This window comes from Thamnophis sirtalis, unplaced genomic scaffold (assembly GCF_051295495.1).
Source record: "Thamnophis sirtalis isolate CommonGarterSnake01/CBP01778 unplaced genomic scaffold, rThaSir2_p1.2 scaffold_1, whole genome shotgun sequence".
NCBI classification, from domain to species: Eukaryota; Metazoa; Chordata; class Lepidosauria; order Squamata; family Natricidae; genus Thamnophis; species Thamnophis sirtalis.
The window spans coordinates 72,278,082-72,298,374 of NW_028261381.1; the positions used below are offsets into that span (position 1 = coordinate 72,278,082).

At 37.7% G+C, this 20,293-nt stretch overlaps 1 protein-coding gene across 1 annotated transcript in view; it reads left to right on the forward strand.

The window, feature by feature from the left end:
* Positions 1 to 20,293, forward strand: part of LOC106539607 (solute carrier family 9 member C1-like) — a 101,066-nt gene that overhangs the window by 52,175 nt on the left and 28,598 nt on the right. The window contains exons 15-18 of the mRNA XM_087704012.1: positions 1,559 to 1,754; positions 16,824 to 17,012; positions 19,062 to 19,211; positions 19,849 to 19,900. Of these exons, the coding sequence (XP_087560138.1) occupies positions 1,559 to 1,754; positions 16,824 to 17,012; positions 19,062 to 19,211; positions 19,849 to 19,900 (587 nt within the window). The remainder of the gene's footprint in view (positions 1 to 1,558; positions 1,755 to 16,823; positions 17,013 to 19,061; positions 19,212 to 19,848; positions 19,901 to 20,293) is intronic.

A 20,293-nucleotide genomic window follows, 5' to 3' on the forward strand; every position in this document is an offset into this window, starting at 1 on the left:
GAAAAAATGTCCTCCGAGAAACTTTGGTACCTTCCCATAAAGTTGTTCTACCACCTCTCCACATAAAATTGGGATTGATGAAGCAATTCATAAAATCACTTCCAAGAGATGGAGAATGCTTCAAATACTTGGTCACCAAGTTTCCATGTCTGTCGGAGGCAAAATTGAAGGAAGGTGTGTTCGTCGGACCAGACATTAGAAGGCTTATAGTTGATCAAGAGTTTGTCAATACCATGACGGATCCTCAAAAAGAAGGGTGGATTGCATTTAAAGAAGTCGTACCGAAGGTTTTAGGCAATAACAAAGATCCTCACTACAAAAAGATCGTCGGAAGAATTCTGAAAGCATTTCAAGCTTTAGGTTGCTTGGTGAGTTTGAAAGTGCATTTACTCCTGTCGCACTTTGACTACTTTCCTGAAAATTTGGGAGCTGTGAGTGAGGAACAAGGTGAACGATTCCACCAAGACATTAAAGAGATGGAAAGGAGATACCAGGGAAAATGGAGCATTACAATGATGGCATTACTGTTGTATGCTTCAGAGAGACATTCCAGATGCTACTCACAAGCGTAAATGCACCAAGAGGAGCCTCACAAGGAAGAGGAATCGAGTTTAGTGTGTGTAGGTGAGCTCATTTCAGTTCAAAAAAAGGTTTTTTAATGAAAATATTGTAATAAAACTTTAATTTTATAAGTCTATTTCCATTTATTTTGAGGTATTGCCTTATTTAACATAGTTACCTAAATTGTCAGGAAACGTGATGTCCTATGACAAAATGGAGGTTATTTTCGGATTCAGCGCACCAAAAAACATAAAGATTACATGGAATAACCAAAACAGCTCTCGGAAAAAAAAATTTTGCACACCTTTACAGCAGTTATGAAGTCATTATCCTTCCTCTTTAATATTACAAAAATCCCTTCAACCTGTTATTCAATGCTTTTGCAACAATCAAATTCAGAAATCACAATTTTTTACTTTTTTTCTTATTATCAGCAAAAAGTTTTCATAAAAGTTTTCCAGTCTTTTATCAAAAATACATCATAAATCGAGGACTATCTATAATCTGAAAATGGTTATCATAATAACTATTTTGTAGAAATATTATATTTGATTTCTCTTCAGATCATATAAATCATCTTGGAAATACTTAGAAACATCTATTTCTAAGAAAGATCTGTGTCTTTCTGAAAAGAACATATATTCCTTGGAATCACAATTTTATACCTCCATATATTTATAATCCCTCAACATCCTTAAAAAATATTTTGGGCAATTTACCTCATATTGATGTAATTCCTTTGACAGAAGTTGTATCTTTTTGTGGGCAAAGCACTCCATTCCATTCTTTTTTATTGTGGTAATTTGAGTTCACTTATCTATTTAGCATCTTTAACTGTCCATAAAATCACAGAGTTGGATTCTTATTGAATTATTCTTTGAGAGCAAGATTTTTGGACAGTGTTGATCACTGTCCATAAATAGAATTAAGAAATGAAAAGTAATAGATGCTTAAAAGACTGTTATTAATTGCATGTTGACCTTTTTTTCTTGCACAGAAACAGGTTTTTGAGAACATGTTACCAATTAGCGACAATGGAGGAATTTGAATATATATGTTTCATGGTAACCCTTTTGAACTGTTTTCCAATTGCTCTTTACTTCATACTTTCTACCGATACACCATTTTTTCCACAGCTAAAAATGTGCAACTATTATTTTCTGGCTTTGTACATACTGGAAGCTTTATTGAAGGTACAAACTACATAAAGTAATTATATATTTCTTATTAATAATGTAAATAAACATGCCTACTATATACTCAATAGCCAGAATATGCATTTTTGGTTTATTTGCAATAGAAAAGCAGGTTAGAAATGTTGTAAATATATGTTATTCAAAAGTATGTATTGAAGCCTAAGTGTTTTTTATAAATATAAAATATAGTGCTATCATTTCTTCAGTGTTTTGCAGTAATTGCTTTTCTAAACTTAATATTTTGCCTTTTGCTGAACTTTAATTCAAGCATCGTGTGATCTTATCAAGGTGATAATATACGCATATATTACAATATGTTTTCTATATGTTTCAAGAACAAGGGGAAAAAAAGAGAGTAAGCTGGAAATATGAAAGAACCATTAACCAGCCAAGAGAGATCAGGAAATCAGCTACAATGGAAAGCTAAACTATTTTTATTGAGATATATAATAATATAATCTATTTTATGGCTTGAGGTTCACATGTTGCTAGTCCATAGTTCAATAATTTATTATGTTGACCACAGGCCATAACAACATGACATATCAGAAAAGAAAAATAAAATTGGTTAACAATAAAATTGTAAACAACAGTAAAGAAAGCATACAAAAGAATTAGGAATCAACTAAAACTACAATTGGGGGCTTAAAGTTTCATTTCTAAATTGAAAAGAAGGCATGGCCAAGGTAGTTGATCTTATTGTTAATAATTGGAATTGTGCCTGTGAGAAGGTAATTTGGTTGTTTAGTATCCTGCACCATAAATTTTTTTGTCATCAGCATTTTATTTTTGATTTTATGTTAGATAGGTCAGTAGAGGACATAATTATTAATCTCATCTACTTGGTCAGCATAACAGGGGCACAGGTTCTCCCCATTGGACATGTAAAAAACTTTCCTTAAAGATAAGTGGAAGCTATGGTATAAAGTAAACAGATGTAAAGGGAATCCTTGGCTTATGTCCATTTGTCCGGTAATTGTTCAAATTACTGAAAAAATGGATATATGATTGGTCTGTGAAATTCTGGCCCCATGTGATCACACGAACACTATCAGGGTGTCCACCTCATTGCCATGATTGAGATGTGATGATGTTCATTTGTCACCTTTTCTGTTGGCTTTCCACAAGAAAACTCAATGAAGAAGCTAGTAGGGAAGGCTGCAAGTTGCTCTTCTTCCCCCCACCTCCACCCCATGCACAGTTGTCACTGACCCTCCCAGACTTTCCCTAGCCACCTGTAGCTCAAGTGTGGCATGGGCAAACCCCGGTCAGTTTCTCCCCCAGCCTCCCTTGGCTGCATGTGACCTGAACTCTTAGGCCTTCCCTGCCTTCAGGTCATGGCATCTGCATGCACTTTCCCTGGGATTTCTGCCTTTCCCCACAATGATCTTGGAATTACAACAGCTATCTCATTCATAGTGAACCATTGGTTTGCTTAACTACCATCGTGTTAGCTTAATGAACATGGTGATTCACTTAATGACTGCTGCAAAAAAATTGTAAAATCAGTCATATGAGTGACTCAATTTACAGTTTCCTGAGTTATGGCTCTGATGGGCAGGCTCCATCACAATTGTAACTCAAAGACTTTCTATACAATTAATAGTTTAATTAGATTTTTGGAAGCCTAATTTTTTGTTCCTCAACAGTGCAAGGTGAATTCTAACAGAGATTGAGGATAGGCCTACTTTCATTCTAAGATAGGTAGCAGGAGTACCATAAGGAAGGCTCAGAATCTTCTTTAGAACTAAGCGGGCACAAAGCTGCATTAGGGGAACAGAAGAGGGCATTGGTCAATTCATGTCTAATTTCTAATCACTTGTTCTAATCACAAATTAGGGTGTTTGGTTTTTAAGTTGAAAAGCTAGAAAAAGATCTTTATCTTTAGAAAATAGCCTCCTAAAATAGAAGTGCAGTTTCTGTCAACCGGAGTTACATGGAAAAGGCCATTAGGATACTGCTCCCTTTGCTTCCTAGGCCAAACTTCCTAGAAAAGAGGCAGATTACTGTATTTACAGCATTTACTTTGGTCAGAGAAGGTGCACTTACAGAGAACAATTTTTAACCCTGTCATTCAGAGCCTGCTGATAATCTATCAAGAATACAGATTGAAGGACAATATATTCTGGCTACAATAGGGATATTTTGGCACATTTTAAAGAGACGCTGGTATCCGCCCTCCTCAAGAAACAATAGTTAGATCCACTGTTTGGGGAATTTTTGTCTCGTCTCTTGTTTTCCCTTTTTAGGGAAGGTGGTTGAGAAGGTGGTGTTGCAATTTCAGAGGATCCTGGATGGAATGGATTATCTATGCCCTTTTCAGTAGGCCTAGATATGGGACAAAAATAGCATTGGTCACAATTTATGGATGATCTTTGACAGGAGGATAAAGATGGTGCATCCATTCTTGTTCTTCTTGATCTTTTAGTGGCTTTCAGTACCCTCAACCATAGTATCCTTTGGGGCCAATTTAAGGAGTTGGGGGTGAGTGGCATAATTTTATGCTGGTTCACTTCCTTCCTCCAAGGCTGATCCTAATCAATGTTGATAGGGACAGAAATTTGTAAATGGTATTTATTTTCTGAATCAATTCTACTGTAATTTTAGACATTGTTTTGAGACATAAGGGGTCATGATGGCTAAGCTGTTAAGCTGAGGTTGTCCGTTGGAAAGCTGACAGCCTAGGTTCGAACTATCCTTGTCCCAGCTCATGCCCATCTAGCGTAGATAAATAAATAACCACTTCAGTGGGAAGGTAACAGTGTCCTGTGTTTCACCTCAAGCTCTGTTCTGCGATGTGATGTCATGCTGGCCACATGACTGCAGAAGCATCTTCGGACAATGCTAGCTCCCTCAGTTAAGAAACAGAAATAAGCATTGCCCCCTAGAGTCAGCTATGAATAGGGAAAACCTTTACCTTTTTTTGAGACATAAATTTCACTGGGGAATAACTTTTAGCAAAAGAGAAAGGGGGAATATAACTCTTTATTTTCTTACATTTTTCAGTACGTGCTGATCACAATGATCTTCTGAATGTCTGAGATGGAAATTGGAAGCACTATTTTACATCAGTTCTGTTGTAACAAAATCATAAAATCATAGGGTTGAGAGGGACTTGAGGGCTCTTTTATGTCAATCCTCTGCATGGTGCAGGACACCTCATTTACCCAAAAGAAATGGTTGTACAATCTGAGGAGTAGGATGTTCCACTGCTTAATAGCTCTCACAGGGTATTCATTCTTGTTTCAGATTTGGATTTTTCACTATAAAATTTTCACCCAAATGATCTTGTATTATATTCAAGTGCTGTGGAGTATAAATCCACAATCTCACCCCTGAGATATCCATTCATGTATTGGAGGGCTGCTGTTAAGTTTCCTCTTAGCCTTTTCTTTAGACTTAATATGCCAATTTCCTTCCATTGCTCTTCGAAGGATTTAGCCTCCAAGGCCCTTCCCATCTTTGTCTCTCTTATCTGTATTCTTTCCAGTTCCTCAGTGACCTTTCTGAATTGTGTCCAGAGCTCACCACAGTATTCCAGATGTAATCTGACCAATGCAGCACAGACTGGTAGTGTCACTTTCTGTGATTTTGATACTCCGCTCTATTGATGCAGCCAAAAAATGCATTGGCTCTTTTGGTAGCTGCAGCACATTGCTGGCTCATTTTCAAATCTGTGGTGTACTAAGATATCCATATTGTTTCACAAGTAATACTGCTAAACTAGTTACTGCTTATCTTGTAAACCGTGTGTCTGTTTTCTCCTATCTAAGTCCAAAATCTCTCATTTTTCACCTCTGAACATTTTGTTGGACATTTGTTGTTTAATCTTCAAGTATATCAGATTCTTTTGAATTTTGAGCCTGTCTTCTGGAGTGTTAACAGTCCCCTTTAAGTTGTATCATCTGCATATTTTATGAGTGTGTCTTCTGTTCTCTTATGCAAGTGATTTATAAATAAGTTGAAGAGTATTGTGCCTGGACAAAACCACAAGTTATCCCACTGAACATCACATTCTGTGTGGATATGGACCCAGTAAGGACATGTGTTGGTTATGGTTACTCAGCTAATTGTAAATCTATGTGTTAAGTCAGATCATCTATCCACATTGTTATGGCTTATCAAGAAGGTTATTAAATACCTTATTGAAGAAAGTACAGTACATCCAAAATATTCTCTTGACCTAGTCACATTGTTAAAGAAAATACTAAGATTTTGTGCCATAATTTGTTTTTAACGAATCCATGCTGCTTCCGCCAATCAAAATCACACGGTTTCTAAGTGCTTGCAAATCACTGCTTGATTATTGTCCAGCTGATGGCGCAGGGGGGTCCAGAAGTGGGAGTTCAATCCTTTTTTGCCCAAGAGACTAGTCAGAATTGAAGCCATGCCTCCAGCTTCCCCTGCTGACTTCCAATTCTGACTCAGTCTTGCCCAAGAGTTAGTATTTTAGTTTTAGTGTTATTTTCCTTTAAATTACGTTTTTCTCTGTTGCTTTGACTGATGGATGGTGGGGGACTTGGCTCATAAGTTCTTTTTCACCATATTCAGTTTGTGTCTGAGACAATTAGAACACGGGGCCTGTTGGAGCCTTTTACCGGAGGTTTCTTACTAAGGTGCTGCTGGCTGTGCCGGCTATCGGGACTTTACTGTGATGTCCTTTTACATTTTCCCATTGTGGTCACCTATTTGTGAGCTCCCTCAGAGGCTCTGACTTTCCTCTGACTCTCAGAGACAATAGCAGGCTGCCAGAGATGCGACAGGCAAGGGGGAGTGCGGTCAGAGCCCTGGTACTTCTGCAGATCTTGTGGCGGAGCTGCACGGCCGATCCGGAGCTCACGGGGTTGTTTTCTCCTCACCGGGAACACCAGACTTGGTTTCATGGCTTTCCACATGAGTATAGAACCTCATGGTGGTGCCCATTTTGGGGGGGGAAACCTCATGATGGTGGCCATTTTGGGGAGAACCACATGGTGGTGGCCACGAGGTGGTGGCTATTTTGGGAAGTCCTCTGCTGAGTCACGAGGGTGGTGCACCTTTTTCAGCCACGAGGCTCATTGCGATTGCTGGTATCTGTGGAGAAGATTGCAGATTGAGCAGCAGTCGCAGGGCCTGGTTCTAATGTGTTTGTTTTTTCCACATTTACGATGGCTGATTCCCCTGGGGAATGCCCTTCTGGAGTGGTGCAGAAGGAAAAGGATCATGCTGCTCCTTCCAAAAGCTCCAGGAAGAGGAGGGTCTCCTCATCAGATCCTCCAATCCTGCAAAGCAATCTACCTCCAAGCAGGGAGGTAAAGGGGTTGGGAAGAAGTCCAAGCAGGGAGGTGGAGATAAGGCCCCCTTGCCTTCTGAATGATCCCCCCTCTTTCCCACTCTCTCCCTCTCCTTCTCACTCGAGGCTCTCTGGGTCCCCAAGGGCCAGCTCTATTTCACCACCCCTTTCGGAGGTGGAGGACATGGATGATCAGTGTCAACCATTTGCTTACCTGGATGCTGCCCCCATATCGGTCACAAGCATAAGCTGGCGCCCAGGCCTGGGCCTAGCAATTCTGTGGGTGAATTTGATGACCTACCTGATAATATCCAATCTCTTATTCATCGAGCCATTGCGCATTGTGAATGCCCTTCAGGGTCATTCCTCTGGCCAGGCAAATGTGAATAGCAATAGCAATAGCAGTTAGACTTATATACCGCTTCATAGGGGTTTCAGCCCTCTCTAAGCAGTTTACAGAGTCAGCATATCGCCCCCAACAACAATCCGGGTCTTGGCTTCCGGGGAGTGGCCTGTCGCCGTCGGCAGCTTAACAGAGCTGCCCCCAGAATTCAGGTTCGTTATCTACTCAATATCAAGAAGATAACTCTTTTTTCAGACAAGAAAAAAGCAGTGAGGAATCTCAGCTGGTAAGAATCTTCTTTGAAGTTCACAGTTTGTTTCTTTGTGAGCTGTGGACGGAGGGGGAGGATCAACCCAAAGCTGAGTCATTCAACTCCGACCTGAACTTCGCAGCTGTTATTCACAGCACTAGACAGGACCCCTCCCCCTCAGGACAATCTTTAGAAAAGAGACTATTAAAAATCAATACGAGCAAAGACCAAACTTGTGAACTTTAAAACCTTTCTCTATCTGAAATACCAGCTTCAATGTTATAAAAAGCTCTTTTGTTTAATTGTCTTCAAAATGGCGTTTACAGCTTCTGCATTTGTTATCTCCGGCTTCCTGCTACAGAATCAAAGAAATAATCTCTTATAATTTAATTAGAGCTACTCCCTTAAAGCTTTCAAGACTCTTTGTTGTTGATACAGAGACATTCCAAACATTCCAAACGGACTTTCTCTTTTGAAATCCTCCGTAAAACCCCTTGAAAAAAAAAAAGAAGAAGGAAAAAAATGGGGGGGAGGAATTTCTTTTTCTCCACATAGCACAGTGGATTAGTAATTTAGAATAAATAATTAAAACCAAAATATAATGGCATCCAAATCAACCTCTGTTAAATTACCTCCGAAAACGTCTCCCATACCTGGTACAAAGTTGCAGCCCCCACCATCTATGCCCCCTAGTGGAGATGTACTAACAAAAGAATTTTTTCTGGAAATGTTCAAAGAATCCAGAGAACAGAACTTAGAAATGTTTAAAGAATTCAGAGAACAGAATCTAGAAATGCTTAAAGATTTCAAAGATGAAATAAGGAATGAGATGGAAGTTCTATATGACAAATTCGATACCAGGGTCACTAAAATGAATGATAATATGATGGGAATTGTAAATGTGATAACAGAATATATTTCTGGAATGGAAGATAATTTAGAAACTCTCAATGAAGCTAAAACTAACCTGATATCCAAAACTGAAGTGGTGGAACAAAAAATTGATAATGCTGAAAAACAAATTATTATGATGCAGTATAAGCAGATGGAGCTTGCATTAAGAGTGAGGGGGCTGCGTGAAGAAAAGCAGGAGAACTTAAAGCAAATGTTTTCTGAAGCCTTTGACCGTCTGGTGGGAAAACCGGGATCCAATTTTGATTGGCAGATTGACAGGATTTTTCGTGTTAACTCATGGGCGGCAAAACAAAGGCAACTTCCCCGAGACGTGGTAATATACTTTGTTACAAGAGAATCTAGAAATATGATACTACAAGAGTCTTACAATACTAAGCTTCAAATTGGTGGACAGGACCTGATTGTTTTGAAAGAAATACCACCTCAGATGCTAAGAGCCAGAAGAGATTATGCTTTTCTGGTGGAAGAGCTCAGAAAGCGTCAGATACAGTACAGATGGGATGCCCCATTCGGTATTATAGTTACAATGGACAAACAAAGATATCGTCTCAGCTCTGTATGGAAAGCTCGTGATTTCTATCATAAGATTCTGAAGATGGGATACCCTGAACCTTCGGGATATGGTGAAAAACCACGAGACGAACAAGATAAACAGCAAACCACACAACCATCAGATAAAATGTATCATCTCCCTCTTCCGGAAGGGCAAGGAGTCAAGGAAAAAAGATCCAACCGTAAGACCACCAGACAAACGGATAAACAAGCTACTATGCAACAATCTCAACAATCGTTGGCCACTGATCAAGGAGCTACTGCAACAAGCTCAGAAGCTGTGGGAGGAGCCAAACCAAAGGTGAGACAGGCCTTGCGGGAGGCTCTAAAAAAGCTTCAGGCAACCAAAAATGACAACTAAGATTTTGACATGGAATGTTAACGGACTGAACTCTCCACAGAAAAGAAAGAAAATATTTCATTATCTCAAACAGTTTAAGAATGACATAATTTACTTGCAAGAAACTCATATCAAATCAACCGATCAAAAATATTTGTTTAACCCCAAACTGGGCCAACATTTTGCGACCTCAGCCATGGAAAAGAAAAATGGCATAGTAGTATATTTAAGAAAAGACATTAAAGCGGAGCTAATTGAAGCAGATCCCTTTGGAAGATATATTGCATTAGATTTAATCTTAGAAGGGAAAAAGACGTTACTTTTGGGAATTTATGCTCCTAATCAACAACAAGATGGATTTTATAGAAATCTCCATGCTAAATTAGTACAGTGGGACTTTGAGTCTTGTATATTATTGGGTGACTGGAATGGCGTGATCGACACCAAAAGAGATAAGAAGACAGCTCGCCCGAACACCAAATTTTGAGCTAAGTTACCCAAACCCTTTTTTGACATGCTGGACGACTTTGAATTGCGAGACGCTTGGCGCGAGAGGCATGCAGAAGAATATGACTTTACCTTTTTTTCCAATAGACATCAGTCTCTTTCAAGGATTGATTTTATACTAATTACAAATGATTTACTTTGTAGGGTGAAGAAGACAAAGATTATGGCGAGAGTTCTTTCAGACCATAATCCAGTCTGGATGGAATTGGGAAGGGTAGCCCAGGCAAGAAGGTCCTGGAGGTTGAATGAAAACTTATTTAGATATGAAAAGTATGTTAATGATTGTAAAAAATTGCTATCGGAATATTTTGTTCTCAATATGAACAAGGGTACATCTTTGGAATATGTATGGGATGCAAGCAAAGCGTATATGAGAGGAGTATTAATGAATATAAACAAAATACATAGACACAAACAAGGGCAAAAACGAAAAGAATTGGAAGAGGAAATTAAAGGGAAAGAGTCAGAATTAACATTGAATCCAGGAGATACAAAGATTAGGGAAACAATTGCTATATTAAAATCTCAGTTTGATATGCTGATCTCTGACCAGGTAGCTACTAGTTTATTATATGCTAAACATAATACTTTCTGCAATGCAAATAAACCCGGTAGGTGGTTGGCTTATCAGATTAGAAAAAAAAAGGAAAGCTCGAAATGTATCCAAATTGTGTTACAGAGGGAAGGAAGTGTTTCAACAGGAAGAGATTCAAAAGGTATTTCGGGAATTTTTTACAGAGTTGTATAAAGGGGATAAAATTAAGGACGGAGATATAGACAAATACCTAGATAAAGAGAAAATCCCCCTAGTTAGAGAAGAACATAGGCATAAGCTGAATCAACCTATAACCTCTGGGGAAATTTTGCAGGCAATTAAACAATTAAAGTTAGGGAAAGCACCAGGCACAGATGGTTTAACAGCTGTTTATTATAAAAATCTACAGTTAGAAATGGTAGAACCCCTCAGAGAACTATTCAATAAAATTCAATCGGGAGGGAAAGTGCCTCCTTCGTGGAAGACTGCGTTCATATCGTTGATACCCAAAGAAGACCAAGACCTTACCCAACCAAAAAATTACAGACCTATTTCATTACTCAATGTAGATTATAAAATTTTTACTAAAATATTAGCAAATAGGCTAATGGGGGTAATTCAGCAACTGATACATACCGATCAAACTGGTTTTATACAGGGCAGACAGATGAAGGACAACGTTAGATTAATTTATCAACGCTTTAGAATACCTGGGAAAGAACAATCAAATCCCGGCCGCATTCATATTTTTGGATGCGGAGAAAGCCTTTGATCGAGTTAATTGGCAATTCCTGCTGAAGACATTGCAAAAAATGCAGATAGGAGATGGCTTTTTACGGTCAATTGGTGCAATATATCAGCAGCAAACAGCCCAGATCATTGTCAATGGAAGTCTGACAGACTCCTTTCAAATTGAAAAAGGTACAAGACAGGGCTGTCCTCTGTCCCCATTATTGTTTATTATAACTTTGGAAATACTGTTGAATAAGATACGGGGCCTGGGCGGTCTAAAAGGGATTAAAATTAGACAGCAAGAATATAGAGTCCGTGCATTTGCGGATGATCTGGTTATAATATTGGAACAACCGCAGGAAACTAGTAGGGTATTATTGAATACGATCAATCAATATGGTCAAGTCTCGGGATTTAAAATAAATCTAGGAAAAACCAAAATAATAGCTATAAATATGACTATCAAACAGAAGGAAGAACTGGGGGCGATGCTAAGATGTGAGGTAGTTAAAAAAGTTAAATATCTTGGAGTTAATATTTTAATCTCAAATGGGAAATTATACAAGTATAATTATGAATCACTTTGGCATAGTACACAGTTGGAGTTGAAAATGTGGGAAAAACTGCATTTGTCCTTGCTGGGTAGAATAGCGGCAGTAAAAATGAACATTTTACCAAAATTTTTATTTCTTTTTCAAATGTTACCAATACTTAAAAGAGATGCTAATCTTTTAGAATGGCAGAAGGGTATCAACAAATTTGTGTGGGCAGGAAAGAAGCCGAGGGTAAAGATGAAAATAATGCAAGATGCACGTGAAAGAGGAGGATTGAAATTACCTAACTTAAAATTATACTATGACGCAGTGGCAATATCTGCAATTAGTGATTGGATTCATCTAACTAATGACAGAATTTTGAATATCGAGGGATATGACTTGTTATATGGTTGGCATGCTTACCTGTTATTTAACAAAAAAACGGATAAGAAATTTAAAAATCACATCTTAAGAAATGCTTTATTGCGGGTTTGGAAAAAATATCAACATAAATTAAATGATAAAGTGCCCATGTGGGCAATTCCTAGACATGCAATTGAAAATATGAATGTAGAACAAAAACACGATAGAACCACCTATAGACAACTTCTTATCTCAGAAAGAGGGGTGATGGAACTAAAATCTTTAGAGGTACTTAAAGAAGAGAAGGTAGTTCAAACGTGGTTTCAGTATGGTCAACTACAGGCTAGGTGGAAAACAGATCAAAAAATTGGCTTTGTAAAAGTTGAGGATAATTTGTTTAAACAAATAAGAGATCAAAGCTCAATGCATATAAAGAGGATATATAATGTATTAGTACAGATGGATTCTGAAACGGAACTGATTAAGGATTGTATGATAAAATGGGCTCAGAATATCGAGGAACCAATAATGCTTGAAACATGGGAAAGAATCTGGGTAAGAAATGTGAAATTTACACAAGCACAAAACTTGAGAGAAAATTTTTATAAGATGTTTTATAGATGGCACCTAGATCCTAAAAAGCTTGCCTCTATGTATCCAAATGTTCAACCTAAATGTTGGAGATGTGGTTCTTGTGATGCTACATATTTTCATATATGGTGGACATGTCGTAATGTCAAGGCATTTTGGATAAAAATATGGTGGATCCTGCAAAACATCTTTAAAAGAAGGATAAAATTTACCCCCCAGTTGTTTTTACTGGGTATATGTATTGATTTTACAGCAGCAGAGACTAATTTGGTTCTGTATTTAATAACGGCAGCAAGACTCTTGGTGGCGCAGTATTAGAAGAAGAAAGATTTACCTACAATTCAAGAATGGACTTTGAAAGTTATGAACTTAGCCGAAATGGCCAAAATCTCAGCATATCTCAAAGAACATTCAAACGAGAGATATAAACGAGACTGGAAAAAATGGATTGATTACATAAAAAGTAAATATGGGACTAAGAAACTCCAGATAGCTTATGCTTAGTATCAGTAATAATTTAAATTGTTTAAAATTTGGGTAACAGTAAGAAGCTGAGTTCAATGTAGAGATATTTTAGACTGTGATTGTTCAAAAGTTATACCACGTATGGTCTTTGGGAAGTCGGGGGGAGGGAAGGGAGGTGGGGATTTAGGGGGAGGGGGGAGGGGGGAAATACAATATGTGTTAAATTCCATGATTGTATTTGTATACTGTGGCTTTTCAATGTTAGTGCGAAAATAGAACAAACCGAATATACTGGAAGGTAATAGATACCGAAGGAAAGAGTTGAGTGAAAGAAGAAGGAGGGTGGAGAGGGTGAGAGAGAGGAGGAGGAGAAGGGAGGGAGGGAATGGAGAGGGAGTGATAGGGTTAAGGTTAGAAAGAAGGGGAGGGGAAGTAGGCGTAGAGGGGTGTGTGAGAAGGAAGAATGAAAGTTGGAGGGGGTTGAAAGAGGGTGTATGGCAGGCCAAGGTGGTATACTGGGTTTGTATTGTAGAGGGCATTTTCTATATAAGTGAGGGCCGTGTTTATTATTCAATGTTATATGCCCTGATTAAGCACAGTGAATATGTGATTGTATAGAATGAAAACATAATAAAATATATATATATAAAAAAATAAAAAAATAATAATAATTAAAAAAAACAATCCGGGTCTTCATTTCACCCACCTCGGAAGGATGGAAGTCTGAGTCAACCTTGAGCCGGTGAGATTAGAAACGCTGAACTGCAGATAACAGTCAGCTGAGGTGGCCTGCAGTGCTGCACCCTAACCACTGCGCCACCTCGGCTCTTGGTGAAGGTGGAGGTGGCCAAGTGCAGAAACGTACAGGATCTGGTTGCTCGCTCGGACAGGTCACAGAGAGAGGTAGCTCCCTCCTTGAGGTTCCGATCCAGGAAGATGAGGAACAAAAGGAGACTAAACTCTCTGATGACGAAGGTTTGGCACCTGATGTCCCAGCTTTTGCCGGTTTGTTTCCTCCTAGTTTGTTTCGTTATTATCCCTCGGGTACCATGGACCAATGAGTTCCTGCCCTAGGGACTGCCGCTTTGGTATGTCCCATTTCTGGACCCTCCTGCGCCATCAGCTGGAGAAGAAATGTTGGTCCTACCTGAGCGTGGCGCAGGACAGTCCAGATTTCCCGCCCCCCTTGTTTGATGTGTTAGGTCTGTGTCCCCAGAGCTATTTATGCTGAGGGCAGGGCCTGTTCTTGTGTTTCCCTACTTGGAGCTGCGCGTTGTCGGAATTGGAAGTCAGCAGGGAAAACTGGAGGTGTGGCTCAGTCTCTTGGGCAAATAAGGATTGAACTCCCATTTCTGGACCCTCCTGTGCCACGCTGAGAAGAACGTTGAGGTAGGACCAACGTTCCTTTTTTCCAAGATTTTACCAGGTATTATGTATCAGATTGATTAGTTTGTACTTTCCTGTGTCTATCGTTTCCCTTTTTTAAATGTTAGAGGAGTGTTGATTCTACTTCAAGCATCTGGCACTTCTATATTTAAGCTTTCAGTCAATGATTCTGAGATAGCTCCCACTAGTTGCTTTAACACCCTGAAATGTAATCCATCTCATTCAAGAGAATGTGATTTGTTTAGAACAACTAAGTGTTTTCTCACCAGTTCCTTATCTCTTTTGATCTTCATTTCTCTTCTCCCCATAGTATCAATTATACTAAGTTGTACTGTTTTTTTGTCTTTTGTGAAAGACAGATGCAAGATAGGAATTAAGCCTTTCAGCTTTCTCTCTGATTTTCACAAATGAAAATGTTGCAATTTTGACTTATTCTCCAAACAATGGGTCATCAGTTTCCTTGACTTTTTTCCTGTTTCAGACCAATCCCCAAAACCCTTCTTTGTTATTTTCAGCATTTAGAACAAGACTTTGTTCATGCTAATCCTTAGCCTTCCTGACCACATCCTTGCAGATTCAGATTATTTCCTTATATTTTCTTTTTGTTAATTTGATTGATTTTCCTCCTGCAACATTTTATTCTGTGACTGGAAAAGAAATGTTTAGTGCACAAATGGGTATTTTTCAATGAGGAATAGAATTCTGGTTAAAAGTTTACCTGGAACAAAAGCTGTCTTTAGAACTATCAGATATTAGCTTATGTCATCATTAATCCTGTGTTTACAACAATATGAAATGTCAATCCACAATCATCACTCTGTACTATCCTTCCTGCTGAGCACTGTCCTTGCCTGAGCTAAATTCCATAGATAGGATGGCAATACAACTCCCAATTCTAAGTTGCTTGGGGATTTCAATCTGCCACCCAATTACACATGAGTCCAGGACAGAATTCATTGCCTTCATTGCAACCACGGGCCTACCCCTAATCATTGATGGCCTGATGCTTACTGGAGGCCACACACTAGATCTGGTTTTGTTTCAGGGCAACTGAAGTATGATCTGGAGGACATTAAAATTATTTTGTTACTATGGACAGATCAGTGTTTGGTTGTCTGTTGCCTCACTGGTGCCACTCCTCCCTGTAGGAATACAGGTCTTGTTTGATTGGTCCACACAGGTTATTGATGGATCTAGGCTTGGGTTTTACCTGAGGATCTGGTGGGGGGTTCTCATGAGGTCTAGTCACTGCTTGGAATGGGTGGATGGGTCGAACCCTGGATTATACTGCTCCTATGTGGCCTCTTCTTGTGTGCTAATCCCAATATGCCCTTTCATTTATTGAGCAGTTCTGGAGATGTAGTGCTTGAAAAGATGACTGGAGCACCGTTGGAGGAAGACTCATTGTGAGTCTGACCAAATATGGATGAAAGCCTGTATTAGGGATTATCTTGTGGTAGTAAGGATGGCAAAACATAAATATTTATCTGCCCTTCTTGCATCTTCTGATAACTGTCCAGCAGCTCTGTTTTGGGTGTTCTGGTTCCTATTGGATAGGTAAACTCCTCAGAATATCTGTTGGGTCTCTGTGGGGATTATTTAGGCTATTTGGAAGATCAAACCACTCGGATCCACTCTGCATTTGATTTAAACTGGGCAGTTAGGCTGAGATGCCTTGGCACATCTGGTGTGATCTGGGATGAGTTTGAGGGACTGCTTATCTCCCATAGTATCTGCCGGACCAAAACAAAGTGGCAGGGTTGATGCATTCTAGGTTCCTTTAATTAATGCAATCTGTTGGGACTCCAGAAGTGCACCTTCTGTGTTGCATTGCTTGCACTCTGGCACAAGGTTTCTCCAAAATCATCCCACCCTGTTTCAAAGGGACCTGAAGATCTGCCCTTTGATAGGGATGAGTAGAGCCTCCTTTTAACTTAGATTGCTTTCATTTGTTTCCACTCAGATTGGTATTCTGTCATCTCTATCCTTTTTTCTTCTTCTTTTTCTTGTCATGTTTCTCATGCTTTAAATCATTTGTAAACTCCCTAGAGTGCTGGAAGTCAGGCAGCACATAAATAATAATTTGTGGATTATATAGTGATGCAGGAGTCCACTCTTAAAAGTGTAAACTGTATCATTTAGCATCCTACTGTTATAACATCTATGTGATAATTTTTATTGTACAGTAACTTCAAGTACAAATATATAATTTAACATGAGTCTCGTGATATTTACATTTAATGTCTGTCTATTTAGTATCATTGCATTGTTTTTAACAGATATCTGCAGTGGGAAGGAACTATTTCAATCATCATTGGAACCAGTTTGATGTATTAATCATAATCATTGGAAGTATAGATGTTGTAGTTATCAATATCGTTAACTCAGTTAGCCCAACGTATGCTATTATTTATGTTATCAGAATATTACGGTTTCTTCGTGTTGTAAGAGTTCTGCGTCTCTTTAAGGTAAACATAATGATGTTATTGTTGAAAAAGTGAGGTTTTTGTTTGTTTCAGACTAAATCCATTTAGTCCATTGTTTATTTATGCTTATTGACTGTAAGCTTTGGATTGTTTCACTGTTCAATTAAATTAAATTCATTTAAAGTGTTCTCTGCTAATTTGGGAGCGCAGACCAAACACTTAGGGAGTCCATAAGTTGGAAAGGCTCGATGTACTACCAGATCTTATTCACAGAACATGAAGAGACACTGAATATGCTTCTCAACTATCTCTGTCTTTCGCTTTATTATAAACTTCATGAAAACAGTCCCCATAAAAAGATAGTATCATCTGTTCATATCTCTTGAGTATTCGTGAGAGTTTGAATCTGAAATAATATAAAGACGTTTGTTTTCTGCTTTGGTTTATCAGTTGGGTGTTAGTTTCTGAGAGGGATATTATACAGTATTAGAATATTGTCATCACTCATTTTCTGATAGCCAGCTACTTTGGTTAGTGACACTTTATACTTTCCTATTAATGAATAATACAAAAAAGCAAAAATGCATATTTCATGAGATGTGTCTGCATCTCTTAGTAAGGGAAAAAAGTAGATTTGAATCAAGTATAACCATATTTTGAAAGCCACATTCATATATTACATTTTTACTTTAGGAATCTCCTTAAGAGAATATTTCCCATGTCTGGATTTTTTTTCTCTTTCTCTTGCATTTACATTCTGAATGTTTTTCTTCTTACCGGCATACAATTTTAGAATTCAATTTTGCCAGTACTATTTTTCTCCTTCTATAAATTTACTGACTAATAAGAACATTAAATGTAGAGGTAATTACAGGGATTCTGGATATTTTTGTCATCCCTTTGCATTTAATGCTAGTTCCAAATAGTGAAAGAGAATAGTTGAAGAGAATTGCCTAGAAAGAGAAAAATCATGGGTTAGGGTTTTTTTCTAAATTGAAAAAAGGACAAGATTTTTCTATAAGCTTTTCTTTTAATTAAATACATTGGATTACAATGAATTTCATGGAATTACATCTCTCATAGTATGATTCTTATCAAGTTGAGTAATCCACAACAGAATGGATCTGGTTTCTGTTACATTAAATCATTTCTTTGTATTTAATTTTTTTAGGGGTACCTGCTCATATTTGGCAAATCCACTCTATACTTTTTTATCAGTTAGCAAATTTATCAGAGGCTCTCTTTTGAATATTCCCAATTTCATCCTCAGTTCTCGTCTAAATAATTTCTTATTTGCTCTATCCATCTTCATGTAAGTGCACACATATTTTCTTTCATAGTCATTCATCAGAACTCTACAAACCAATTTGCTCCATAACTTTATTCCCCAATGCCCTTCCTTACAGTCACTCTGTAGTCTTCTCAAAAAAGCTCCCAGACCTAAAAACAAGCAGGTGTTAAAAGAAAATGCAAAATCAAAAACTGATCATGAAAGTTAACAGCATTTCTTACTAAAATATATATTGGGTGGTTGCAAGCCAAATGCAGCTTCATTTATTTCATCAGCTTCACTTGTGGTTATTCAAAGCATAAGTCAAAGTTATAATTATGACTTAAAATGGCCAATATAACTTGATACCAACAGTGTTTCTGAAGAGGCAGTTCCCTTGCCTCATTCATTAAATTTAACTGATGATGTTATTTGTGTATTCTATGTTTTCTTTTTTCCTCAACCGAAAAATATAGTAGAAAGGAATAGAAATAGGAAATGTAAGTTTGAAAAAAATGAAGAGGTACAGCAAGCATCACTACTAAGGGATGTTAGAAAAATTGTGGCAATCTGAAGAAAGCAATAGAGAAATTAGGAAAGAACAAGCAACCTAAGGAAATTAGTATTAATGTAAAGAAAGCAGATAAAGTAACATTGGAAGTTGGGAAGGTGAAACAGAAAATTAATAGAAATATACTGTAGTTTTTATGGTGGCGTAAGATAAGCTATGCAGGTGGACAGAGAAATAGTTTTGATGGAAAGGATGATACATAAAAGGGTATAGAAAAAAATATCAATTTTAAGTATGTTATCTATTTCAGCTAATGATACCAAAAATGATTTTCTTGTTGAATAAACAAATAAACAAGCAGCTTACTTTTCGGTATGATATTGCCAAAGGATATGTTCAAGGTGAAGAAGATGTAAAAAGTTTAATTGGACAGATAGCTGGTCACGAGAAAGTTTATGTTGTGAGTAAAATAGTCATATATTTAAAGAGAATAAATATTTGTCATATTCTTTATTTACATTCTATAAATGAGTATTTTGAAAATATATTCAGATCACAAAAATACTTCATAAATTCACAAAAATTTATATATATATATATATATGAATACACAAGCCAAAAGTTAAAATGACCAAGAATATGGAGCTGAACTTTTAAAAAGCAGTTTGGTTTCATTTATGTTATTGATAAATTCTACAGACTGATTCTCTATTCCATCAGAGAAGCACAGGAAACCCAATGACCAGCTGGCTGGCGTGCATACATGCCTTGGAAACCTGACGACCAACTGGCTGATCTGGGGCATGGGGCTAGTGCCCACTTAGAGAGCTCTACGTGCCATCTCTTGCACATGTGCCATAGGTTCGCCATCACGGGTCTATTGCATTCTTTATCTTAAAAATAATTTTAGTCACTAACAATGTAAAAGATGCCATACATGGAAAACATAATGGGGAGTAAAAAAACAGAAGGAGGGGTGGAAAACGAGCTACGTCATTGTGCTCTGTAGCCTTTTGGGAAGAGTGCTATGATTGAAAATGGGCTTGCTTGGTCATTTATAATTTCATTAATATAAAATACATATTCCTTTTTAACAGGCAATTAGCAAAATTTTGCAAAACAACAAACAAGAAGCCATGAAAGAGTTAGGTATGAATTTTAAGAGATTATCATTATGGCTTAATATTGCTTTCATTATTATTAATGAAATTTTAATTTCCATAGTCTTGATTCTTACAAAGCTGAAATAGCATTTTTTATACACATGAAAGAATTACTCAAAGCAAAGACAATCAGAAAGACAGTAGTAAACTCCATGGTTTCCTGTGGATTTACTCTGGCTTCAATAACTTTATATCCTGCTCAGCCCCATATGAAACTGCACATTAACTACAGGTAGTCATCAATTTATAAATACAGTTGATCCCAAAATTTCTCTTGTTAAGGAAGACAGTTGCCAAGTACAGTAAATTTTGCCCCATTTTATGACTTTCCTTGCCAAAGTTACCATATTTTTCGGAGTATAAGATGCACCTTTTCCCT